Below are 27317 nucleotides of genomic sequence, written 5' to 3'. Positions count from 1 at the left end.
GACGTCAATGATGGCCGATGAGGGAGGTCGGAAGAGCGGCGTCACTATGTCACGATAATCGATAGGGAAAAATGAAAAATCAAAGGCAGAGATAGCCAATGGGGAAGAAACAAGGCCGGCGTCACCGTCAACTATGGGGGAAGACAGAGGAGTGAGAATGGTGATGGTCAATGGATAGGGGCTAGGGCTCTTTGAGACCTCGATGGGGATTAGGAAAAGTCGGGACTCGAAAGTCGGAAGGAAGACCAAAGGATGGAATGTCGGATGGAAGCATTTAAGTGGAGAATTGGTCTCGGACCAGAAATCGAGCTCATGATTGGGCCTGATTCAGGCTGGGCCCGGGCGGCCAAAGGTCAGCCCGAGCCCGGCCCAAAAGTAAAACATGCCTCATTTTTTTTGGCTCGAGCCTGGCTTAAATGGTTTTGGGCCGAGCTCAAAGTCCAACCCGAAGCCGCCTCGGCCCAATGGGCCTCGGGCCAGTCCGAGCCCACTTCCAGCCCTAGCCACAATAATAAAAGCGTGGATTATCGCATACATGATGCTCTACATCATGTATAGTCTACACGAATAACTTAAGGATAACATGGAGATCTAATAAAAATAGATCTTTCTAAATTAAATTAAATTAAAGTTTACCTTCGTATAAACTATCTAAATCTGAGGTCATATTCCTATACTTTGAGCAACATTTCTTTATCTTACATCTATTCAATTCAGAATATTTAAATCATAGAATAATGATTTGTTGAAACATTGATGAACTTTATAAAGAATATTTTTTGTTCGTATTTATTCACACATTTTATTTAAACTAATGAACTATTATTTTTGTTTTGATCATTTACAGGGTTTGGGTTTTGCATCTTCCGTGCAAAATGTCGCAAAGTACTTGGAATTTTTGTTTCATCAACGTGCATAAATCTTGAAGCGACGAATATATATGATTCAACGATTCAAGTGATGAAAGAAGGTGAATTATTTTTTCGTCCAATACAACTTGAACCCATAACTAACTAGTCAAGAATTGCGAGCAAGAAAATAGGAAAAAAATCATTAGATCTAAAGTATCTACATGTCGGGCATCATGTAGCTCAGTGCGGATCGAAGAACAGAGATGATGGCATCTTGATCCATACGGAGGGACTAGCTTTGGCCGTATACCATCATCTGAGGTGTGTATAGTGTATCAAGCATCAGCAATTGGACATAGGCCTTGAGGTGCACCATCCACATGTTGGACCCAAAGGGTCTTTCCGACCCATATAGTCCCACTACTTCACGTGGAACCCCCGACCACCATTGAAGAAGAAATTATTGCATGGACCAGGTCTAAGTAGATCAAGGCAAATCTCGAAGCATATGCATAGCAGATAACGTGCAATTGGGAATCGATGAAATACAAAGGGTAATGTGGCATGTTATCCATCGTGGGATTTGGCATGGTCCGTTGGACCTGGTCCAAGTAATATGCATAGTCGAGGCGCCTTCTCCTCCGACCTATAGAGCACCCTCACACCAACCTCACCACCATCACCACCACCTTCGATGATGTCGTACACCCTATGATGAGAGCAGCTCCACCAACACCAATCCTATCTGTCGTTGCTCCTCCACCATCAAATTCACCATCGCGTTGCTCTCTGGAAGCAAGAGAACAACTAAGGCACCATATTTTGCTCCCTGCTAAGAGTGGGTGGCAGTGAGTGGATTAGATACGAAGTAAGAAGAGGAGAGCAAAGCATCATAGACTCTTGAGAATGATTTGGGGATTCGAGAGAGACAGAAAGAATGAAGGGAGGGAATGAGATTCAAAGTGATAAGAGGGAATGTGTCGGAGGCGACAGGATACTAGCTGGAAAGCTAGGGTTCGCTGTCACCACCATTAGGGTTCAGGTTGCATTCTTTGAGATGTGAATCTACCTTTCTTTAAGGTGTGTGCATGAAAGATACATCTCAAAGCATTCCAAACTCCCTTACAAATCTTGAAGTGATCATTGCATGATCCAATGGTAGATTCACGCAAAAGAAGGTGAATCAATCCTCCTTTTGCCCAAAAGATACAACCCCTATCCCCTTCCTAAACCTTTTCTTTTTTTATAGATTAAAATTAGATCGGATATGAATTGAATATTAGTATATCCATGTCTATATTTATTTTATTTGATGAATATAAATACAAATATGGATGTTAGTTAGATATAAAAATTCATATCCTATTTGCTTTAAACAAATACAGATACAAATCGAATATCAGAAGTATGGATATAAATATTGATATAAGTCGGATAATTAAACTTTATGGCTATAGAATTAAAAATATTACTGAGTAAATGATAAATTAAGTTAATAATATTATTCCTGCAAGTCTCCGAGCCAGCGTGGACGTGATCGATCTCCTTCTGACTTAGAGTTTGTTGCCATTCTGAGGACTGATCCTCCTTGAAAAATTTGAAAAAAAAGTTCATACTCATCAAAGATTCTCTGATGGGGGTCCTCCAATACCTAAGTCGATTAGAGCTTCAAAACATTGAAGAAGGAGAATTGGAGAGAGAGATAATGCTCTTATTCTCTTGAAGAAGAACTTATCTGAGGGTCCTCTTTGCCTCCTTTATAAAGAGAGAAGTTGTCATGTGTTACCTCCAAATTTCGTAACCAAAGTAGAGAATTAGTGCCCACAATCACGAGGATCATGATTTATTGGTTACAGGTATTAATTACGTAATTTTAGCTCATGTGCTCGAGATCGGAGGCAACCACCCGAGATTCTGGGAGATCTCTTTGGGTCACTCTTTTCTTTTTTAACGGCCCGATGGCTTAGAGTTTGTCTTATATTGTCAGCATGATCCTGACCTTAGGGTCGGTATGCATTCGAACTTGAGGTTAGATTGTAGCTGATGTTGGGAAATCATTTTAGTGGGGTAGTTTGACTATATAGTCTTTCCTTCTCGATGTCTGAGAAGGTCCTCTAGTATTAATGTGGTTTTCTTATCAGTCATTAGTATTGGATCCAAGGTGAGTGTTCGGTCACAACTCGAGATAGGGAAGGTCAAGATTGGGTGGTTGATTCCCCCATAATATTTGTCCTTCATTTCTGAGCCCAAAGTGACTTTAATGGTTTGGGCGAAGGAAGTAGTCGACTTATGAGATCCAACCTTGGCTCTTGGTCTGATCTCCAAGTTGGGATATTTAATTCTCATTATTCAGTGGAGAGAATTTCAGAGCTTTATTAATGCGCCACTTTGCAAATCCTACCGCAATAATGAGGCATGGACGATCCAACGTACTGTGCTATAATGATTTGAAATGGCATTTCAATAGTTGTTTTTGGGCCCCAAGCTGCCCCTCATGACTTTTTACGTGTCAAGTATCGATAGGCCCCAAGTTGCCCCTTATGGATTTGCCTACATGGCATGATTAGGGGTTGATGCGGTGAAGAGTTGCATAATCTAGCATCTCTGATACTTGCCACATGGCAAAATTTGGAGTGCTTTGATTTGAGCCATTGAAAGGCAGTATAAATAGGCCTTCTTAGTTTCTTCTTTCTCTCTGTTTTCTTGGTCAAAGCTTTGTCACTCCGTTTTATTGCCGTAATTGCTAGAAGAAAGCCCACCATCACCAGCGCCACCATCTTCTTTGGCATCAATGATTTTTTGACCTCTAGAGCCCCCTTTTCCAATTGTTCCTCCCTCTTTTCCTTTTATTTTCCCCTCATTTTGTGTTGTTTTTCTACTCTATATCTTCTTTCAGCCCTCTTGTTCCATTTGTAAATCTCTTTTTTTATTTTCTCCTCTTCCATGGCCTTTGACGGTAGTGAGGCCAGGGGGAAAATCGTTAGGGTGGCCGAAATCCTTGGCCACCTCCTCTCCGGATCAGATCTGAGGGGAATCCTTGGACCACTGCCAAGACTGGCTCCTTATCTAGGCACTCATCTTTTGAACCCCAAGACTCAGGTAGTCTAGTGTGGGGGTTTGGAGACTTCTAGGATTTGGGCAACGAGGAGTGTAGCATCACTAAGTCTGACTTGAGAAGGTTCCGGACTCAGTACACTATCCCTTTTTCTTTAAAATTGGAGGTTCTTGGTCGAGAAGACCACAACACTAGATCACTTAAAGGGCAAGCCGCCATATATGAGGAGTCACTCCGAGCCATTCTTTACCTTCCACTTCATCATTTTATCAGTAATATTTAAGACTTCTATAGGATTCTTCTGACCTAGATCACCCCAAACTCGACTTGCATGATTATTGTCTTCATTATTCTTTGTGATCACCTCGAGATCCCTCTAAGGTGCTCATTCTTTAGAGCGATGTTTACTTTGGAGAGACACTCTCATAAAAAAAGATGGTGGTACTTTTCTCCCTAGAGAGGGTGCAAGTTTATTAAAGAGCTTCCTTCCTCGGTTCACGATTAGAAAAGTTATTTTTTCTGTCTCCTCAGACTTGCTGGGCTTCAATTGGATCTGGAGCAATCCTTGACTTTCACCCAATAAGGACAAGTCGGTCCTTGCTGAGGATGACAACTTCTTGCTCCATATTGAGGTGTTGGAATTGATGGAGATGGTGATTGAGCAGGCATTATATGACGCCAACATCAATTTGAAATTGCTTCAGTATATAGTCAATTTTTTTTAGAATATTTTATTCTACATTTTGTCATTGGCTTTTATGCTAACGATCTCTATTCGATTCTGCAGCAATGAGGCTATCACTAGAGTCAATCAAGTCAGTCTTGAAGAAGAGATTAGGCTCCTCTAAGGGTGAGTCTTCATCCATGAAGCAAAAGAAGTCGAGGCTAATGACTTCTTCTCCAGTCCCTACACTGTCTTTGGGGACTTCGAGCTCGGAGCTAGTGGAGATTGATGACAAGCATAAGGTCGTTCCTGTCGTGCCCTTGAAGTTGGCTTCTCTGGCTTCTCTTGAGTTGGGTCTTGCTTCGAGCCCGATATTGCCTTCCCAATGAACTCCTTTCTCATCTCGTCCAACATCCGTACTGATCTCCCTGGTGGTGCCAACTTCAGCAACACAGTCCGAGGTAGGCCCCTCTTCATCCAAGATCAAAGAGGGGTTTGTTATAGTGGCAATGAGAGTTTGGAGCAATGACTCCTCTCCAAGATCATCAGCTTGCTCGGGAGCTGATGAAGATGATATTATTTTCGTCTGATGGGATAGACCAAAAATCTCATCCCTTGGACAAGATGGTGGGCTCCAGCTATTAAGGTCTCCTCGGGATAAGAATTTCTCTCTTTTAATTTATTCTTCTTATTTGCAACTGATGTTTCTAACTTTGATGTTTTTCTTTTTGCAGCTGGCCTACGATATTATCATCTTTAGTGAGGGTCTTTTTAGTTTTAATCGAGTGAAGCTCTCGTTGGAGGAGAAGCTTCAAGCCTCCGAGGCCTGAATGAAGGCCGCCAAAGAGGCAAAGAAGGCAGCTGAGGAGAAGGCCTCCTGAGCTAGGTCCGAGCTCCTGACTACTCGGGAGGAGATCGAGGCCCTCAAGGGCTTCATCACCATAAAGCGAGGTGCTGCCGAGGTGCATCAGTAGAAGATCGTCGAGCAAGATGAAGCATCGAAGTTCAATAAGGCGGCACTCAAGGTGTCGAGGAGAAGGCGGAGGTGCCTAAAGCTTGGGCCATTGAGGAGAAATTGAAGGCAATCATCGAAGCCAAGTCTCAGGTCATGGAGTGATTCAAGGCCTTTGCTCATTTTGAAGCCAAAGTCGCCAATGGCTTCTTGATGACTTATGGCTACAGGTTTGAGGCTTGCAAGGTGCAGATTGCTCGGCTATTCCCTGGAGTTGATGTGAGTCACCTTGACCTCGAAGCTAGTGATGATGAAGTCAAGGAGGAAGAGGACTGGACTGTGTCATCGTCTACTACCAAGGCTGAGGTTCTTCCAACTACCGAACTGGCTTTTGAGCTTGTATCTGAGCCTGCCACTGAGGAGGCTCTTAAGTTATATTTTTTTTTATACTTGCTTTTTTAATCTCTTGTAATAAACTTTTTATTAATAAATGAACTTCTCTTTTTTGCTTTCCAATGCATTTGCCATGATGCATTTGTCATTTTTTTTCCAAGTCTTTAAGGCCGTAGTACAATTCAATTCGAAATTGGCTAGCTTGGACAATCGTCTGAGGTGGATTTGAAGTAGAGGTCATCTGCTTGGATAAGTATCCAAGGTGGATCACTTCCGCTCCATGTTCGAAGTGAACTTGGTGTAGGGTCTACTAGTTTGGATGCATACCCAAAGTCAATCCGATGTGGAATCTGTCAGTTCGGATTCACATGTGAAGTCAATATGATGTGGAGTCTGTCAATTTGGACTCTTATATGAAGTTAATCCGATGTGGAGCTTGTCGGTTTAGACTCGCATCCTAAGTCGATATGATGTGTGGTTTGTTATTTAGGACTCACTTTCGAAGTTGATACTTAACAAAATTTAATGAGAATTAAGATCAGATTGTTTCAGCCAAGTCATCTATGCTCGAATTCATGAGGCCCAGATGTTTTGATCTAAAATTTTGTGGAGGTCCTGAGTTAGATTGAGATATCTCATTGTAGTTGGCATGTTATTGAGCAGTCATTTGGAGGTCCTAGCCAAAGTCAAGATAGCTCCCTAAGGTCGGTTCATTTCAACCTAGTCGTCGGAGGTCCATACCAGAGCTCGGATATCCTCGGTCAGTTTTTGTCCAACTTCTATTTATCAAAGACCAAGCTAAAGCTCAGGTGTCTCTGGATCGTCAATACTATGGTAAATCTTTTTAGAGGTCGTCGATTATGACTAAGGTTTTCTTGAGAGGTTGGTTTCAACCGACCTTAGTTAATTTCTTTCTTAGTCACTTCTTATAAAGGGTCTATATAGAGGCTAAGGAAAACAATAACTTTATTAGTTATGTAGTCAATACAAAACTTACTATAGTATATTCTTAGGTTCTCAATATTCCAAGTTTGAGGAATGGAGGTGCTATCAAGGTCTTTAATTTTGTAGACTCCGAAATGGATAACTTCGGTGATTTGATAGGGCCCTTCCCAATTTGGGGCCAGCTTTCTTATTCTGTGGGTTTGGACATCTCGGCTCTTTGAAGGACAAGGTCTCCAGGTAGAAACATCTTCAACTTAACCTGAGCATTGTAAAATCGAGCCACTCGCTGTTTATATGAAGCCATCCTGATCTAATTCAATACTCCTTTATTTCTTTCAGTAGGTCTAAACTCAACTGAAGCCATCTGGAATATTATTTTGCTCACTATGATACTCCATTTTGGTTGTTGGCATGGCGATCTCGACAGGGATGACAATTTCAGCTCCGAAGGCTAAGTTGAAGGGAGTTTCTCTAGTGGGCGTTCGAGATATCGTCTGCTAGGTCTATAGTACATTATAAAGTTTCTCGATCCAGAGTCCCTTTGTTCAGCTGAGCCTCAACTTTAAACCCTGCAAGATGGTGAGGTTATTACTTCAGCTTCTCTATTGAACTATGGATGGCCGACCGAGATGAGCTTGTAATCGATAAAAAGCTCCGAGCAAAATTCTTTGAACTTTGGGTTATCAAACTATTGTCTATTGTTGATAATGATTGTGCATGCCAATCCGAACCAACATATAAAAGATTTTCAGATGAAGTCCCGACCTTCTTCTCGATGATCTGTGATAGCAGCTTGGCTTCAATCTATTTGGTAAAGTAGTCATTACAATGATCAAAAATTTTTTTTGTCCTATTGCCTATGGCAAAGGTCTGAGGATGTCAATTCTCTATATGGAAAAGGATCATGAGATAGTGATCGATGCAAGTTGAGTCGTAGTCCTTCACTAGATATTGACATACTTCTGAAACTGGTTGCATCTCCTAATGAGGTTGGTCATACTCTACTGTAGGATAGCCAAGAATCTCCTTGTCAGATTATCTTGTAGACCAATGACCTATCCTCCAACTGGTTGCCATAGATTCTTTCATGGATTTCTCGAAGTATATAATCTATCCCGGATAGCCGCAGACATCGAAGTAAGGGCAGTGATAATGACTTCTTGTATAGTCTTTTATCTAGATGGAGATACCAAGAAGCTTGGTATTTGATCTTGTGGGCATCCACAGGATTGATCGGTAGATTATCGTCAACAATGTAATCGATGAGAGGATCCATCCAGCTTAGCTTATGTCCGACCTGTAGGATGGCTAGCTGCTCCTCAATGCTTGACTTTTTCAAATGCTCAACGAAGACCCCTTGATTGAGGTTGGTGTATCCTAAGGTGGCGACTCAAGATAGGACATCAGTTTGGATATTTGCCGATCTCAGTATTTACTGCACCTCTAAATTCTGGAAAATCATCAAGAGTCCTTCAACTTATCTAGGTACCAAAATATCGTCAGATCTTGAGCTTCATACTTACCCCATATTAGCTGACGATGAGCTGCGAGTTTGTGAAGACTTTGAATTCTTCTATCCTAAGCACCTTGGTGATGCTGAGGCCGGCTATCCATGCCTCATACTCGGCTTTATTGCTCGGGAAAAAGATCGATTCAATGATTAGATAACAAAAAAGTTTTGTTATTAGGAAGAAGGGAAGTTCAATTATTTAGATAAATTTCTATCAGAACTTGTTAATTTTTACCATTTTTTAAAGTAAAAAGATAATTTTATAATTTTAATTAATTTTTTATTTATATAAATATAATTTTGGCTAATGATCATTAGCTGATGTCAAAGGTATTCTTACAAAAACAATATCTTGTGAGGGTATGCATGCAAATATTAATTTGAAAAGGGTATTCATGTAAATCCAATATTTAGGAGGGCATTCATATAAAAAATCTAAAGACTTTTTGCATGTATACCCTCTTAAACAAATGAAATTACATAAATATCCATAAAATTACTATTTGCATGTGCATCCTTATAAATATTTCTTTCAACATGTGTACCCATTAAGGATATTTCAGTTATTTTAATTTTAAACTATCAATTTCTTGATGGCATTAGATGGTATGGATATATGTGCAAAAAAAAAAAAAAAAAGATATATATACATATAAAATAAGTATTTTATGAGGATATATATATGTAAATATTAATTTTGAAAGGATATTCATATAAATTCTAATATTTAGGAGGGTATGCATGTAAAAAAATTTTTAAAATATAACTTTATAAGGAAAGAATATGTATAAAATAGATATAATGTATTATCCCTTGATATGTTACTAGTATACCATTAAATGATTAAACATGTACTATTATCCTTTTATGAACAAAAACATATGTTGTGGTTTATAAGTTTTAACAGCTTCAAGCACTCCTTGGTAGGGTTTGGGCCGGCCGGTCAATTTCCATACATTAATCTATTTTAAGCGATTACAAAACAGGCAACTCTCATCAGCATGTCTATATTTTCTGAAAGTAATAGTAGTAAATGGATCCACAATTAGATGTGGGTTCTTGAATTGGATACCAAGTGAATAATAGCATTCTAACATATTATTGGTGCATTCCATAAAGTTTCTACTGATTGATATCGAGGATTTGAGATCAAGTTCCGTCCTTGTATTCTGATTTTGTCATGGATTATTTCTCCCATCACAGTTCTTAAAAGGGAAAAAAAAAATTACGTTATCATAGTCCAGCATGCTTTAATCTAGGTAAACTAATTATGCTATATATGGTATTGAGACTTGGGGCAGACAAACTTGAAGAAATTTGCTGTCCCTCCATGACAAGAAATCGACAACACAATCAAACACCATCTTGGGATCTCAACGTGGATAAGCCCGTCCTAACGTCGCACAAAGATCTCATGTCTAAATTAATATAACAACGTACAGAGGAAGCCGGCTTCTTAATCGGAGGTTCCAAAGATCATCTTTTGGTTTCATGTTAGCTTATCCCTTCATAGGGGCTCACTATATAGGGGATGGGACCTTCCTATTAACGAACATAAGAGCTTTAGCTTGCGAAGGGACAGGGAGAAGGGAAGGAGATGGCCAAGGCAAACAACAAAGTTGCTATGTTTGTGAACGTGGCCCTTATGGTCTCTCTCCTTCTCGCCATCAACATGGCCGAGGGGAGGCTGTTTGGCTGTAAGTTTCGGCAGTACTTTTATATGCAAATAATATGTTAAAAAAGTCAATAGCCTCAGAGCTTGGCTCGGCTGGTTCTCGTTTGCTTTGTAGCTAGCTTGGCTTTGGGCTTTTACTTGAATTCAGATATATTTCCAGACCACACAGGAGGTGACAACTCGAAAAAAGGATTTAACAAAAAGCAATTGGAAATAGTTAAATAAAAGGAAAAATTAAAAGTTATTTAGATACTCTAGTAAGTTGCTGTCAATGGTAGGAGTTTACGACAATATGGAAGACCCCATACAACTGGATTTTTCTTTTCTTTTTCGCTTTTTCCCCTTGCTATTTCTTATTTCAGAATTTTGTTTAGGTTGTCAGAGGATGTCAATGAGAATTCATGGTCTAGTGTGTTCCTAACACTCTTCCTGATCTTTTGTGGCAACAGTTGGGTTTGCAAAATCATCAACCCCCAGCTGTGACAGTGTTTACGGGGTGCAGACAAACGATACATGCTTCGCAGTCCGGCAACAATTCAACTTGACTACAGAAGAGTTTAGTGGCATCAACCCTAATCTGGACTGTGATAAGCTTTTTGTGGGTCAATGGTTGTGTGTTGAGGGAATTGCTTGAGTTGAAGGGCATGTTAGTTTTGAATGTTAGTTTTGAATAAAAGGATTGGATAGTGGTTTCCCTGTGAGAAGTACTTCGTTTGCTTGTATTTGTTTCAATGAGCAATGAACTCTACGTTGGTTTTGCTGCCATGATCCCCCAAGTAGTTTCTTTAAGTGGGTTCAAAAATTTATTGTCATGAGCTTCCATTGATCTCTGAGAATTTTCAATTCAGTGGTGGGGAGTCTCTCTCTTTGTTTGTATGAACCTGAAGGTCCAATTTCTTACATGAAAAGCCCACACTCAAATCACACGAGAAATGCTGGTCCAATTTTTTAAATGAAAGCCACATAGACTAGTAGAACAGAAATTAGATGTCCTCTTATCAAATTAAATGTTTATTTCTAGAATAAGGGGCATATCCCGAGATACAACTGGGTTTGGTTAATCTTTTATTACGTTTATTCTCCACTTACATGAGACGTTGGATGATAACCCTGGATGGCTAGTCGAGTCCATGAATTAATGCAAAGAAAGAACATTTGAGTCAAGGTACAACTAGGTTTTGAACTAGCTATTGATTATACTCGTCTTACAACACCTTTGGTATAAGCTCTCTTTTGTTCACTTCATGTATTGGTGCAGTTGGAAGACTTTTTGATCACAATGACTGAAGACAACAAGCGGCGACTGGTGATGAAAGAGATGGAAACCAATAGTCGTACAATCCTCTAGTCTTGTCTGTACGCAGAGAAATCTCTTCCACATTCTTACAACACCATGGAAATTTTGGTCACTCCAATCTTGGGTGTGACCATGGATGTTTCTTTTAATTAAAAGGACGTTTACCTTCGCAAACTGCTCTACAGAGACCGTATGAATCCAAACCTATATGAGATAACCATATCTTTACTGAGGAGAATAGAAAAAGGGGAAATTAAAAATAAAAGAGAGCAGCTAAAGTTGGGGGGGTTAAGAAAAGGACAATGCAAAGATTTCATCGGACAAGAATTTTTCCATGTGCAACAACTTCTTTGATGCTTCAGCGAAAAGAAAAAACAGCAGAAGAGCAGAAAATTCTCTTGACATCATCAGAACAATCATATAATGATCCAAGCTTTACTGATGTCTCTGAATTCTTTCAAGATTGATTGATACCGTATATAAGATTAAAAAAAAAAAAAAAAAACTGGATCATAAAAATTAAAAAAAAAAAAAATTGAAAGCAAACAACAATAGTCCTGGTTAAAAGAACCAGACCACTAATTACCACCAATAAGGTCAGTCCATCTGATGTCACAGTCATCACTTGGACCCAACCTTCAAGATGCCATTGGCCATCTCAATTCTGCCGCCGATGTGGATTTCTTCATCAGCAATGAACCTGCCCCAGAACCAGTGAGCCTTCCAGACCAGAATCATCTCTTCAATTGGCACATTCTTAGTCTCCGGAAAGAAGATGGCAACAAAAGTGGTCATGATTAATACCCACCCACCAAAGAAGTAGAACAAGCCAAACTTCATATGGCAGAGCATCGTTAGGAAAGCCTGGGCGATGATAAAGGTGAAAAGCATGTTAACAGAGACGTTGATACTTTGTCCAGCAGATCGAATCTCTAGCGGGAATATCTCACTGGGTACCAGAGACGCTAACGGGCCCCAAGACCATGCAAAACCGGCAACATAGACACAAATAAAGAACACCACGAAGGCTGCATAGGTCTTGGAAGGATTTGCCTCCCCACTAGTCCCAAATTTAATTGCAATCAGCGTCCCCACAATGATCTATACAAAAAAAGCAATCATGTCTCAGCATATGCACTGAAAAGAGATGGTTGAGGGAGGAATGGTATTAAGCATCTAACAGAATGTGAGGTGGAAAAAATAGTGAAGAATAGGGTATTTGTGGGTTGATTTTTTTCTTTTTTAGGGAAAATGGAGGAAGTGAGACACTTCCCATGGCAGATATCATTCATTCATTAAAAGCAGAATAAACTGACAGCAGTATTATAAGTTTGAAATGTTTAGCTGGGAAGTCATTTGACATGCGTCTATGGCTTCCCAAATATGACCGTTCTTCTCATACTTTTTTAAAATTTTAAACTATAAGCTTGATGTCATTTCGTTTGTTTTGAAGAATGCAATAATCTTCATAGTTGAATCTTAGTTGTGGTGTCTATGCAATTGTATAATAATAATAATAATAATAATAATAAAACTCTAATTGATTTCCCCCACCACCTTGTGCTCTTCAATTGCAGGATCACGTTGAAATGTTTATGTTATGCTATTATCTGATGCTAGATGATGTCAACATACTAACTTCTCTAAACAGGAGTGTTTTTATATTATATTGTCATCTGCACCAAATGTACAAGTTACTGAAAATCCTAGAATTGTCACTAGCAAAGTCAGATGAGGCATTGATGATGGGCAAATGCTTTTTTTGATGGTTGAATGGGCAAATGCTTTTGAAGCACTAAAGAGTTGCACTACAATGAAAATGGATTGCAAGGACTTCTAGATTGAAACAATAGCAATTCCAAGTTTAGGATTGTTGAGAGTTTATGGCCTTATTTTTGTGATGCTGTTGCAAATAATAAGTTTTGTTTGAATATGATTTGCGATGCAAAGATTGAAGATGGCAAGGCTAAACAAGAGCACCATGGAATCTAAAAAGGGAAAGAATGCTCTGAGCTTGAGGAGAAGGTGCTCCTTCAAGCACTTCATTAAGCTCATAGTCACCCTCGTTGAGCCCATGTCTGAAGAGCAAAAGCAAAGGTTGACTGGACCCAATTCAAGCATTTGCTAGGACTTCTGTATATCAATCAGCGCAGGCCACCCTTTGATACTTTGCTTTACTTCTGAATGAGGAGGGTTTCTAGTTTGATTAGGTGCTAGTGCCTTTTTTGGGGATTGACTTTGTCCACATCCTTGGTTTGAAAGTTACTGGTGATGACATCAAACTACAAAGAGACAAAAAGGCTCAATCCTAACTCATCATCCGATGTTTTGATGGTGACCACAACATTGCTCCTAGGGATGCAATAAAAAATCAACTAAAAAGCCTGATTGGACAGTCTAGGTTGCAAAATGTAGAGGATCTCACACAATTATGGATACTATATTTTTACAACTATCCTCTTCCCAACCATGTACTACCATATTCTTAAGGCATTATGTACATATGTTGATGATTTGGACTACTTAACATCGTATGATTAGGGTCAAGGTTTGTTGCCTCGGTACCAAACCCCATACCAGTATTATCCTATTACAGTGTTAGTTTGCGCTAAGATGTGATAAAATTCGGTGTATTGAGTGTCGATATGTATGGTACAACATACAGGTTCGATACCAATACAGTATGGTATGCTGGTATGGCACTATACGGCATGTCGGTATGATACCGTACCGATTGATACGGCAAAACTTGGTTGGGGTCTTGTGATTTTCGCTTTCCTTAGCTAGCAAATACCCAATCTAGCAGAGAGTGTAAGGAGAAGAAACCTGATCGGCAAGGACTGGTGCATATATAATAGCTACATGATCGCTCTAGTGGTAAGCATCTTCATGTTTATTTGTAATTTAATTGTTGAAGATGGATTGGCTTCAAATATCATGCTACATTAGTTTTTTTGTAGGGGCTATGGAGTATGCCAACAGCCTTCTGGGAAGCCATCGGCTGCCATTCATGTATCCACAACTCCTGCATTAGAGCAATGTCCCATTCTCTCTTAAGATGAAGACGATCACTAAAGTTATAAAGAAAACAAAAAGATTTGAGGTATACTTAAATTTTTTCTGTATCTATCATCACAATTATTTCAAATTGATGTGTATTTTAATTTTTTTGTCCATGTCAGATGATCGAAAAGCTAGAGACTAGGGAAAAGTTGTACCTTCTCTCGTAAGGAAGGGCACAAGGGAGGAGACGAGAGATGAGAGAAGAGATGAGAAGGTACAAGAGAAAGGAGAGGTCTCTACACACACTGAGTAACATTATGCACACAATTATCTCCAAGTGGCACACACCAATATCCATTCTACGCACAATTACTTGTACTCGGCACACCTGTTATGTTTGTGCACACCTTTATTTGCACCTGATACATATGTCCAATTTCCATGCATGCATCTTCTATCTCTTCACACTCTTATTTCCTTGTAGTACACAATTATGTCCATATGGCACGCATTTATTTCCATATGGCACACACCTGTTATATATCGACACACATTTATGTCCACCAAGCACACACCTATCATGTTCTGAACAATTATTTCGATGGTGCACACACCTATTATTTGTTTGCATATATTTATCTCGAAGTGGCACACACTAATATCCTCTCTACACACATATTCTATGTATGAACACATTTATGTCCTCACCACACACTATTAAATCCATGGACTTAATATGATGATTTGTTTTGTTTCAAATACCATCATCGAGCCTGAGCGAGTGACATTCGATGAAATGTTTAGAGAGACATATGAGATTGGTTGAGAGGTCCTTGATGGCACATAGCTTCAGATTTGAGGACCCTCAAACAATTGGCGATGTCAAAAAGGACACATGGATGGTTCTCTTCAATAGGAGAGTGTTGTGCATTGAGAAGATCCTCCAAGACAAGGCTCTCACGACAACTGATGATATTGGTGATAGGATTGCATGTCATATTGAGATAAGCAAAGTTTGAAAATCTAGTACCAACCTCATCTTGTGATGTGCCTTTATGTATGACCTACATAATCTTAATTATTAGATAAGGTTGGAGCATTGTATAATAGGTGAAGAGCCTCATCCAACTGAATTGGAGCCTCAGGATGTACATGATAGTGCAGATGTCATAGAGATATTTTTGTTTTCTTGGGCAAATATATGCTGTTGTGGTGTACAATGAATTCTTATTTCAAACTATGTTTGTTCTTATTAGGTCACTTTGGCGGTTGAAGTTGAGCGTGAGGAAGGTACCACCACCAAATTTGCATCCTTATGTCAGTGAGTGAAATTAAAAGCATGAAAAAGAAGGCCTACAAAGAAGGCAAAGACCATATCCCAAGTTCCCAAAACATATAAATGTGTGATAAAGAATGAGGTTTTGTAGTAGTTTGTGATAGTGGTCACTGTGTTACCTATGACAGGTTTTGGGCATGGTAATAGCAGTATCAAGCATGAGATATTAGAGCATATTGTGTAATATAGTATTGCAACTTTATCTCTCAGTTGTGTAATATAACATAGCAACAGATTGAGTATGTTGTGTAATATAACATTGTATCTTTATACCTCATTTGTCTAATATAACATTGTTACATTGATATATTTTGAGTATTAGCTCCAAATGGTATGTTGACAAATGATTAACTTATGTTGCAAATGCTTAGTTGATAAATGTATATTGATTGTACAAGGATACTTTGCCTTGATAAATGCATGCGTCGGTATCTTAACTATGTACAGCCAGAATGTGAATGTGTAGAAAGAGAGATTAATTAATGTGTGCAGGTTACTTTAACTATGTCAACAACAGATATATTAGCTGTTTACTAGGATATATTAACTATGTGCATGTACATATTGATGTGTGCCAGGGAATATGAACTGTATATTTGTGGTATATTAACTGTATGCACGTAGCTATTAACTGTGTACTAAGGGATATTAATTGTGTACTGTGGTATATTAACTATGTACATATATCTACTATGTGCTGGAGAATATTAACTATGTGCATGCGAGGGTTAACTGTATGCTGGAGGATATTAACTGTGTAATGTAGTATATTAACTGTGTACATGTAGCTACTAACTGTGTGTTGGGGGATATTAACCATGTACTGAGGTATATTAACTGTGTCCAGGTAGGGATTAATTGTATGCTAAGGGATATTAATTATATGCCAAGTGATATTAATTATGTTGGGAGATATTAACCATATGTTGGGTGATATTAACTATGTATAGGTAGGAACCGGTTCAACATAACTCCCATAGGGGGCGAGAATGCATCGCAAATGAACTATAAAGCTGGAGAAATATTTTTGTATCAGATTGTATAAAGAGATATTAGAGAGTGCCAATAGACCGATGCCCAAGAGAGTCGAGCAATGCATCACTGGTCCAAACGAAGCCAAAACTCCACCATGAGAGGTGAGTACACATCGCACATGAAAGATGAAGCCGAAGAAATATCTCTATATTAGACCATACGGAGAGATATTCGAGCGTGCTGGTAGACCATTGTCCTCATTGGATGAACCACCTTGACTGCTAAATGTATCTATTGTGCTCTGTGGTATATTATGTGCATGTAGCTACTAACTGTGTGTTGGAGAATATTAACTGTGTTGGAGTATATTAACTATATGCATGTAGCTACTAAATGTGTGTTGAGGGATGTTAACTATGTGCATGTAGCTCTAATTGTGTGCCATAAACCAATAAATATCTAATTAGATATGCTATATTGCAACAATTCATCTCCAATTGTGTCGATTTGCAACAAGTCCTCTAAAGGTAGTTATATTCTTACCTTTCTTAATGTTGCTCCAATAGCATAATACATAAGTTAGAACCTGAACCTCTAGAGTCGCTACTTCTAGGTGCAAGAAATGGCTAAGTTATAATCACTTGTATAAGTGATATATGTACAATTGTTTTAAAGAATTCAATATTACCAGTGAGCAACCAATATATTTCTCCTCTTACAAACAGAAGCATCATATTGTTTTATCTTGGGTGGTTAAAAGCTCACATCCATAAGCAAAGCAATTGAAAAATGAAAAAAAAAAAACATATTTTTTAAAATAACATATAATGAGTGTATAACAATAGCATATCTCATTGAAAATGAGATATGTATAATTATCTCATTGAAAATGAGATAAACTAAAATTTTGTAAATAAACTACAATTTTGTAAATGTGGGTGTTGGTGCATTTGATTGAGGAGAAGAAAGATTTTTTCCAACCTACTCAACTCGAATCTCTTAAAAGAAAAGTATAAGAAGATGAAAGAAATGCGAAAGTAGGACTTAGGTCCCCTTTTCTTTCATTAATTGATTCTCTATACCATCAATTGAAGTATATAGCCCCTATTTATAATAGTAAGATTCGTCCTTATATAATTCAGATCCGATTCCTCTTTTTATTTTCTAGAAGGATATCTACCACCTAACAATTTGGGTTGAATTCCTCTTACCAGTTCAAATAAGACTAGATCTCTAAAAAATATGATAAAGATAAAAAATCATGAAAAAATACTAAAATTTTATAGAGAATAGATCTTGCCCCCTACATCAACTATACCTTTTATTACTCCACCTAGTTCTTCATGGATTGAAAGATAAATATCAGTCAAAATTTTTCTCGAAAAGAAAAGTTTCCATTTCACCGGTCATTTCGAGGTCCAAATGATGGAATTTTGGCCCAATTTAATCTCTTAAGGGGCTGGTCCAAAGCTTTAAATCTCTAAAAGATATCCAATTAAAAAAAAAATCATCTTAGTCAGACATCGTATGACTAAGTTTTGGTCTTCTGAAGTTTGACATGCAATTCGGCTTCCTAATACGATGGATCTTGCTTTTGGACCCTATCCAGCTCTTACTTGTAGCGATCAAAATGGTCAACATTAAGTTTGAAAATCCTCTTGGATCAAAGTCCCCCTTGTTTAGAGGATTTAGCTACTGCTAAATCAAAACTGAAGGTGGAGAAATGTCTGCTTCTCTATCTCGCAATTGAACCACTCAGCTTGGCTTGGAGATAGTTTTCAACATTAGTCTTCCTTGCTAGATAGTGGATTTTGATCTCTAGACATAGAAGATAGCTTTGTGGTAGGGATTGTTGGTGCTTGTGCTTGCGTTGAAAATATCACCAATTTGAAGATAATCCTAGTGAGTTGGATAATCTTCTTCTCCAATTATATGAGACATACCTTCATCTCATTATTCACTAAGGAAGAACTAGTAGCCATACTCGCCTTTATCTTTCGATGTACTTCAAGCATGAATAGCTTTTCTCTCAACTACTTGTACTGCTCAGATATCTGGACCATACGCTAAGACTCTCCATAGATATAGAGGACCTAAACTCTGATACCAATATAATCCGATCGAAGAGAAGAAAGATTTTTTGCAACCTGTATAACTCAAATCTCTCAAAAGAAAAGTAGAAGAAGATGGAAGAATTGTGAAAGTAGGGTTTAAGTCCCTTTTTCTTTTATTAATTGATTCTCCATACCATAAATTAAAGTACATAGCCTCTATTTATAATAATGAGCTTTGCCCTTGCACAAATTGGATTCGGATTCCTCTTCTTTTCTTCTATAAGGACATCAACCATTGAATAATTTGAGTTGGATTTTTTTTCCTAGTTCAAACAGGACTAGATCTCTAAAAAAATATGATAAATATAAAAATCTTAAAAAATACTAAAATTTTATAAAGGATAGATCTAAATTTGTACATCAACTTTGTCTTCTATTGCTCTATCTAGTTTTTTATGGATTGGAAGATAATCTTCAATCAAAATCTCTTTTGAAAAGAAAAGTTTCGATTTGACCAGCCCTTTTTGAGGCTCAAACAATGAAATTTTTGTCTGATTTGGCCCTTAAGAGGTTGGCCCAAAGTTGTAAATCTTAAGAAGATATTCAATTTTTTTTAAAAAAAAAATCATCATCATATGACCAAGTTATAGCCTCCTAAAATTTGGTATATGATTTGACTTCTTGATATGATGGATCTTACTTTTAGATCCTATCTATCTCTTACTTGTACTGGCCAAAATAGTCAACATCGAGTCCAAGTATCCTCCTGGATCTTGGTGCCACCTACAGACATAAGGCCCATCAATTGGACCAGGGGCAAATAGATAGGTAATCAATTTAAAAAGCTTAAGTTTAGTAGATGTTTTTGATGGTTTTCTCCATACATTTGGTTTGGATTCTCTATCCTTTTTCAATCCAAATTTCCCTTTGCTGGTTGAACAAGTATGGTGGCAGAACAGATCATGATGAAGTGATCTCATGAGACTTTGTGATGGATGCTCGTTTTCTTCTCTCCTCTCTTAGGCTATAGGTACAATGAACTTGTTACAAGAACCATTTGCAGTGAACCTGCTATAAGAACCTTTTAAAGCTAGGCTCTATCACGTTCTTTTCCACCAAATCTACCAAGTATTGATGCTCATAGTGTTTGTTGTCATTTTTTTTAAACTTTTTTATTTAGTGAATTGGAGATGTATTGGCCTTTTATTTAGTGAAATGGAGATGTATTGGCCTCCCTACAGAACAGGGATTCAAGAACAGGTTTGTGTTATGAGGATAACTAAGGAGCAACAAACATTGTAAACATGGTAAGGCGCAGAATTGCCTCACCTGTACATTTTGTTAATAAAGTCATTAACAAAATGAGGTATGTATTGGTCTTGTATTTAGTTAGCTCAATGTCATTGACAAAATGAGATATGTATAATCTATCTGAAATTGTTGATAAAGTCATATAGTCAGTTTGTACTTCGTCAGGCTGTTATGTCTACCATATGCTAACATATTGCATGCTTGAACGTGATGACCCTATTTAAAACTAATATCCATCATTCTCTATCATCCAATCTGATGCAAATTATCTCAAGGAGAAAGGTGTTGACTCTTACAATTCGAGTACTAGGAATTTATGTTTGTCAGATGGCTTTGACATGTTCCCTTCTTTTCTAGTCACTGATGGCTTATGAATGATAGACTGTTGGAACTCAACCATGAAGCAAGAGAAACATCTTCATATCACATATGGAAAGATATTCGAGCATGCCAGTGAATCGTTGCTCGGGATGGGCCGATCTCAATTAGGGCACTATAGCATGGGAACTGATCCAATCTAAGTTAGAGCTCCTCCACAAGGGGCAAGCATGCATCATAAATGAACTACAAGGCCAAAGAAACATCTTCGTATCAGATCATATGGAGAAATATTCAAGCATGCCGGTGAACCATTACTTGAAAAATGGCCGAATCTCAGTAGAGCAATATACCATGCGATTCGATCCAATCTAAGCTAGAACTTTGCCTCGAAGGGTGAGCTTGCATCGTAAAAAAACTGTGAAGTAAGAGAAATATCTCTGAATCAGATCATACAGAGAGATATTCTAGCATGCCGATGAATCATTATCCGAAAAGGGCAACTCTTAGGTAGGGTAATATACCATAGAAATTGGTCCAACCTAAGTTAGAACTCCTCAATGAGCGGTGAGCATGCATCATAAATAAACTATAAAACTGAAGAAACATCTTTGTATCAGACCATACGAAGAAATATTTGAGTGTGTTGATGAACCATTGCTTGAAAAAAGATGATCGCAGGTAGAGCAATATACCAAAAGAATCCGTCCATTAAAGGAGGTTGAAATCGAAAACCTATTAAACGGTAAAAGTAAAAAAAAAAAGAAAAGAAAAGCCTTTAAGTTCAAATGAGAAGCACATGAACAGCAAAAAATTAGAGATATTTTCAGACTTTACAAGCTCACATAAACTTGCAATTTCACACCATCTCAAAAATTCATTATGCACGTCATGTCTAGAAATCTACTTCTTACAAAATGACCTACCACATATTATTTACTTAATGACCTCATTACAAATTCTTCTATTGTACCCATGCTTCCTACAACACCCACATATTATAGGCCGTGATGACTCTACTTGTGAAGGTCTTCTCTTATTCCTAGGCCTGCCTAGATGAGTCTTCATGAGAGAAAAAGTAGAATTTGAATATTGTCTGAGGCATTTAGGAGCTCCTCAATATCAAAATTAGATTAATGGCTTCAACATATACTGCTCTATAGTTTTCAGCCTGAAACAATGGTTGGTGAAGTTGTACAATGAGCTATCAGTCTTCTCAATGTACATGCATGTTTATATGTCACTCGGAAGATTCACCATTCGCCACAAAAGCATGTACATTCCAGAGATCAAACTTGAATGAGTAGTCCATATCCTTTACGTGAATATTATGATAATTGACATAAACACAGACAACCTCCATCTCTCTTCTATATTTCTCTAAAAGACTTTTCTCAAAATTAGGGCGAAAATGGGTTTGGATATTGTAACCTCGATTCCATCGATCATGCACCAATTACATAATTTGGAGCCTGATATTATCAATCATCTGTAATACAGGAAGATGTCAAGCCTCCAGAATCCAATAGTTAAAAACTTTGCCACATTAAATGTCATGATCCTCTAGCGTGGACCTGGAAAAAAGTGTATTGGGGCAATGCTCCAACTTCTGATGCATAAGAAATTTCCTTATTTTTGGAGCATCTGCTATTAGTTTGCTAATTAGCTTTAGAACAACATTCAACCTTGGAGAATGGACAGCAGCATTTAATAAAATTACTTCCAATATCATCTATCTCTATATCAACCACACCATATATTATGAGGAACATATTATTTGCATCTTTGCAAGTGGTGTCAAGTAGTACTCCATTCTTATGCATTATAAATGTTTCATCCATGAAAATGCTATATCATTTATAAAATTCTTTATTGAAGCATGAAATGAACGGAGTGTGTATCGACCTTCATTGGTTTTATACTCTATGCTATCAGGATTGGTCTAAAAAATAACATCGCAATACCAGCATATCCGATTATAAGATAATGATTTGTGACTATAAAGCTCCTTCACACCTTCTTCCCTTGCCAAGCTCAATGATATGGCAATTCCACACCATATTCTCGATGAATATCTTTTACTATATCAATCAACCTATATAATGGCACATCTTGAAGTTAATCTTTCACAATGTTAGAAACCCAATGCTTCGAAGTCTTAGAGTGAAACTGAACTTGCAAACTTCTCCACAAGCATGATCACAGTTCATTATTTTAATTGTGAATGTATGATGATTCCCAAGTCAAGAAGCATGAATATGCCATGATCACACATTGATGCTCATTCTTCACAAACACAAAATCCTTATAATATGCGATGTAGAAGTTGTGAATTATGTCACAAAAGATTTCTACATCCTTGACTCCGGACCAACATCCTCTATGGAGCACTTCCAAGCATTCAAAGTGTTTCTTCATCTTGATTTCTCATCAGTTGTGGCTCTTATTTCTTCGACAACTCAATCAAAATTACTTAAGCTATTAAAGGAGATAAAACAAGATGGAACTACTCTTTGGGGTATTTTTGCAAGAGCGTATATGCTCAACATTCTAGGATAGACCACTATCCTTGCATGGTGTGCATAGGAAGCCACTACATACTTACAACAAGACTAATTAAAAAGCAGAATACCAAAAAAAGAAGTACCAAAATTCATATGAACATGTATTTCATACATGTTTCTAACATCTTTATTGTCCATTAGCGTAACAAGCATTCTGCATTATTTGCAACATAGATTTTTACATCTATTATTGTAGGAGATAGATATTTCCACCTCTCCACTATTTCATTGTAAATATGATTGAGAGTTATCTTGCGAGATGAACATGATGTGAGCTTCACTACCATAAGAGCATAGCCATGAAAACCGGGTTGCTTACATCCTTTGAAGTCATGACTATTTAAATGGTGGATGAGACTGTTTGAAAAGTAGGGATGGATTTTTTTTTAGAAATTTCTGTCTCTAAAGGAAGAAAAGGTGATGGTGAAATAGAGTTATCTAGGAATTCCTTTTACAGATTTTTTTAATAAGGTAAGATAACAGAACAGTGTAACAGAGCAGGTGAGGAAAATCTTTACAGATTTTTCAATAGAAAGAAAAAAAGTGAATGATGAAATAGAGTATGTGAGAGATTTCTCTACACAATTTCATCATAGATGCAAAGAGAATGGTAAACAGAGTGTCGCAGAGATTTTTATAGTTTTTTAATGTTGTAGGAAAAGAAAATGTTGAAAAAAAGTATGAACAGATTTTCTGTAGATTCTTAATAATCTAGAAAAGAAAAATAAAGATATAGATTTAGGATTAAGATTCTAAAGATTTTTTTAAACAATAGATGAAAAGAGAACGATGAAATTGAGTGGAGAGAATTCTTTATGGGCTTTTTTTAGGAATTGATGGAATAAGCAGAGGGATCTTTTTGAAGGCTTCTTTCAAGGAAGGAAATAACCAAATACAGAAGAAGGGATTTGGGTATGCGTTATTTCCTTAATGGAATGCCTACATGGTATGCTTCTATGGGGATTCATGGCCTGGGAATGTCGTCCCTTAACGAAATGCCTGGATAATGCGCTCCAATGGGGAATCGCAGGTTGGTGTTATAATTGGCATTTTAACATTCGCCAACATCGTGTTAGGGATCGCAAATTACAGCATAACATGCCCTATGGATCCACAGGAAGACTGGGAAATAAATAGCACCAAAAGACCTACCTTTCTAAGAAATTTAACCCAAGCCATCCTTACAGAAACTTCAACCCAAAAAGACAAGCCACTCTTTTTTTTTTGGGTAATAAGACAAGTTACTGTTTGAATTCTAATAATGTCATTACTAGTAGTGCAGCAACCTCAATAAAAGATTTTAAAATCCAACATTTATGCAATCCATGACTATATACTTCAGGAACAGGTTGTTAACATACCTGACAAGCAAGCATCTGCGATCCACCCTGCAAGAAAAGCTTCCGCCGGCCAAGCTTGTCGACGGTGACGATAGAGACTATGGTAGCAAACACATTAACCAGCCCTACGATAACGGCTGACATAAGTGATGCATTGCCTCCAAATCCGATGGTCTTGAAGAGCACGGGAGCATAGAACATGATGACATTAATGCCAGTTAGCTGCTGGAAGAAGGGAATGAGGATGGTCATAATAAGCTGAGGGCGGTACTTCCGCTTAAGAATGTTTCTCCATGGGTGCTTCACTAGCTTCGCCACCTCGCTGGCAGCAACGAGATCGTTGTACTCCTCATGGACGTCATGGGTTCCACGAATGCGGCGGAGCATGCGCGTGGCCTCATCAGCGTGGCCACGCTCGATTAGGGAGTTCGGGGTATCAGGAAGGAATAACGAGCCGACGGTGATGATGCTAGCGGGGACGGCAGCAAGGCCAAGGCTTATGCGCCAGCCCCATCCGCCTTTGATCTCGGATGTTCCATAGTTTATGAGATTGGCGGCGAGGATGCCGATGGTGATCATGAATTGAAAGCCGATGTTGAGCATTCCGCGCATTCGAGCTGGGGCCATCTCAGAAAGGTATATCGGAACGGACTGTAATCATCACCATCGAGAAGACACAATAGTATAAGATACAAAAGAAAAACAAGATTAGGGCTTTGTAAATAGGAAGACGTTTAATAGTCTCCATATATGCGCATGAGAAATTAAAGAAGCATCCTCTAAAGCAGGAATCATGTAGATAGATAGATGATTTTGCAATATAATCACGAAGAGTTGTTACTTTTTTAAATATTAGTCTAAAAAAGTGATCCAAAAGAAGTTATAAATTGAAAGTGTAATAAAATTAATAAAATAAGCATGTCGTATAAACAAATGCATTGGAGGGCATTTTAGTCATTAAAGATATTATATCAAAAACAAAATATATTATATAAATAAAAAAAGCTATATTGCAGCTCGCTCTCTCTCTCTCCTAGGATAATAACAGCGCCCTCCTCCAATTTTATATTATAATAAATAATTTCAGTAAAAAATTAAGGATATAAAGACAAAGCGAAAGATTGTAATTTGTCTTAAAAAAAAAGTGGCCATAAATATAATGCCCCCAAAAATAAAAAGACAAAGGTTTTTAAAAATTCTCCTAAAAAGAGTTTGGGCTGGACTCCAAGCCCGGTTGATTGATTCTGATTTCTGACTCCTTTTATATCGTTTGGGATTTGGTGTCTATTTCTGAAGAGCAATCACTCAATGAAAAAAAAAAAAAAAACAATCAATAAAAAAATCGAACAATAAAGAAATTCAGACAGTCCAACGTGCTAAAAGAGTATTTGCCGTTCGAAGGCAGACAGCAGAGCACTGGTTCAAGGAGACAAAAAGGTGATGCCTTGAGGATGATATTTCCACTGCGGTTATGATAACGTGATGACAGCATCGGTCTCTAATAATGACAGAGCAGTAATATTAAAATGATTTTTTATTATTAAATATACTCTATATATTCTATATTTTAATATTCTTTCACCAGAAAGTAAGCAGTCGATGGACAAAGAACTGGCGTGGGGCCACAATGTGACAACCATTCGGATCTTCTCTCTCGCTTGAGGTTCTTCTATTTTAAAATTATTATTATCAACCAAATATCCCAAAACAATATTCAAAAATAAAGACCGGTAAATATGTCACCGAGAAAAAAAAAACTTTTTCTCCCAGGCTGGAACTTTTTTTTTCCTTTATCGGAAATAAGAAAAAAAATACAGAACTCAAAAAAGAAAAAAAAAAAAAAAAAGAAGCACTTTCTTTTCCGGTCTTAGAAATTCTAAATTTTTTTTTTTTAATACCTGACCGGCGAAGCCCACGCCGATGCCGAGGAGGATGCGGCCGAGGATGAGCATGAGGACGTCCTGGGCGAAGCCATTGAGGGCGGCGCCGACGAGGAAGGTGATCCCGCCGCCGAACATCGACCACTTCCGGCCGAACATCCTCGTCACCGACGACGCAAAGAAGGACGCGATCAGCGCTGCCAGGTACAGCGACGATGTGAACATCTGCAGCACCTGGCTGTCGAACTTGCAGTACTGGTTCGTGCTCTGGTTCTCCTTCTCCTTCCGATACACCGACGGGAAGAACTTGGAAAGAAACGAATCCATCGAAGTCACCCCACCTAGGAAACAGAATCCAACCAAAAACAAATTAACCCATGGAAACCCTGAAACATCCCCAAACAAGGAGAGCTTATTTTTTTACCGGAGATTCCGATATCATAGCCGACGATGAGCCCGCCGGTCGCCGCGACGACGCTGGCGAACAACACAAAGAAGGTCAGCTTCGCGGGATAATCCTTCGGCGCCCCGGTGCTCACGATCGCTCCTCCCGCCATCGCCGAAGACCTCCAACCTCCTTGGACTACATGAAGCGCTGACTCTAGCCACACGGAAGATCGAGAGAAAGAGAGAGAGAGGAGAGAGTGCGGGAGGAGAGCTTGAGAAGAGGGGATGGGGATGGAGATTTTCACAGAAGAAAGGAGTCAAAAAAGTGATGCGAAAATATTGGGTGAACGGGCGGCCATATCCGGTTGGCGGACGGCGCGATTCGGATCTCCCAATCGCCGATTTGGGAATGTGTGAGATGGGCTTGCAGCGTGATCGGATGTTGACCGTCGATTTGGTCCAATCAGTGATTCCCTTCGTTAATTGGATACTCGCTAATCTCGTTTTGCCGACATCCTAATTGATCGGTGGCTTAAAAGAATTCGGAATTTCCCAAACTGGCCTCTTGGTACTTACGACAGCTTCGGTAAGTATGTCCAAAAACAGTTACGTTTATTCTTTCGATAACGTGACCACAACCGACGAGCGTTAATCTATCCGAGTGTCACAAGGTCAACCACATCCACATTCATTGAGTTTGCTTGTACTTGCTTCTCTCTCGAGCCCTAAATTATATATTATACATGTGCCGCATGTCCTGACCATCCATTTGATTTTGTTTTTCCTTTTTTTTTTTTTTTTAAATGA

General features: G+C 38.3%; 2 protein-coding genes across 3 annotated transcripts in view; one reads left to right on the top strand and one right to left on the bottom strand.

The window, feature by feature from the left end:
- The window catches only part of LOC140858535 (sugar transport protein MST6-like), a 153528-nt gene extending 126704 nt beyond the window's left edge, over nucleotides 1-26824 (bottom strand). The window contains exons 1-4 of one of the 2 annotated variants that reach the window (XM_073259353.1): nucleotides 26548-26823; nucleotides 26142-26464; nucleotides 24265-24894; nucleotides 11747-12443 (exon numbers count right to left, since the gene is read on the bottom strand). In XM_073259353.1, the coding sequence (XP_073115454.1) occupies nucleotides 11964-12443; nucleotides 24265-24894; nucleotides 26142-26464; nucleotides 26548-26680 (1566 nt within the window). In that variant the 5' untranslated portion in view covers nucleotides 26681-26823 and the 3' untranslated portion in view covers nucleotides 11747-11963. Of the gene's footprint in view, nucleotides 1-11746; nucleotides 12444-24264; nucleotides 24895-26141; nucleotides 26465-26547 lie in introns of those variants that run through there. The other variant, XM_073259354.1, reaches the window with a different exon arrangement.
- On the top strand, nucleotides 13954-16212 carry LOC140858604 (uncharacterized). Its single transcript, XM_073259809.1, is given in 2 exon segments — nucleotides 13954-15358; nucleotides 15602-16212. Coding segments are annotated over 2 exon segments (393 nt in total). The 5' UTR covers nucleotides 13954-15136; the 3' UTR covers nucleotides 15773-16212.
- Nucleotides 26825-27317: the final 493 nt, after the last annotated feature.

The sequence above is a fragment of the Elaeis guineensis genome, chromosome 6, assembly GCF_000442705.2.
Source record: "Elaeis guineensis isolate ETL-2024a chromosome 6, EG11, whole genome shotgun sequence".
Lineage (NCBI taxonomy): Eukaryota > Viridiplantae > Streptophyta > Magnoliopsida > Arecales > Arecaceae > Elaeis > Elaeis guineensis.
The sequence above is the reverse complement of the archived record's forward strand: the minus strand, read 5'-3'. Positions and strand labels throughout refer to the sequence as shown.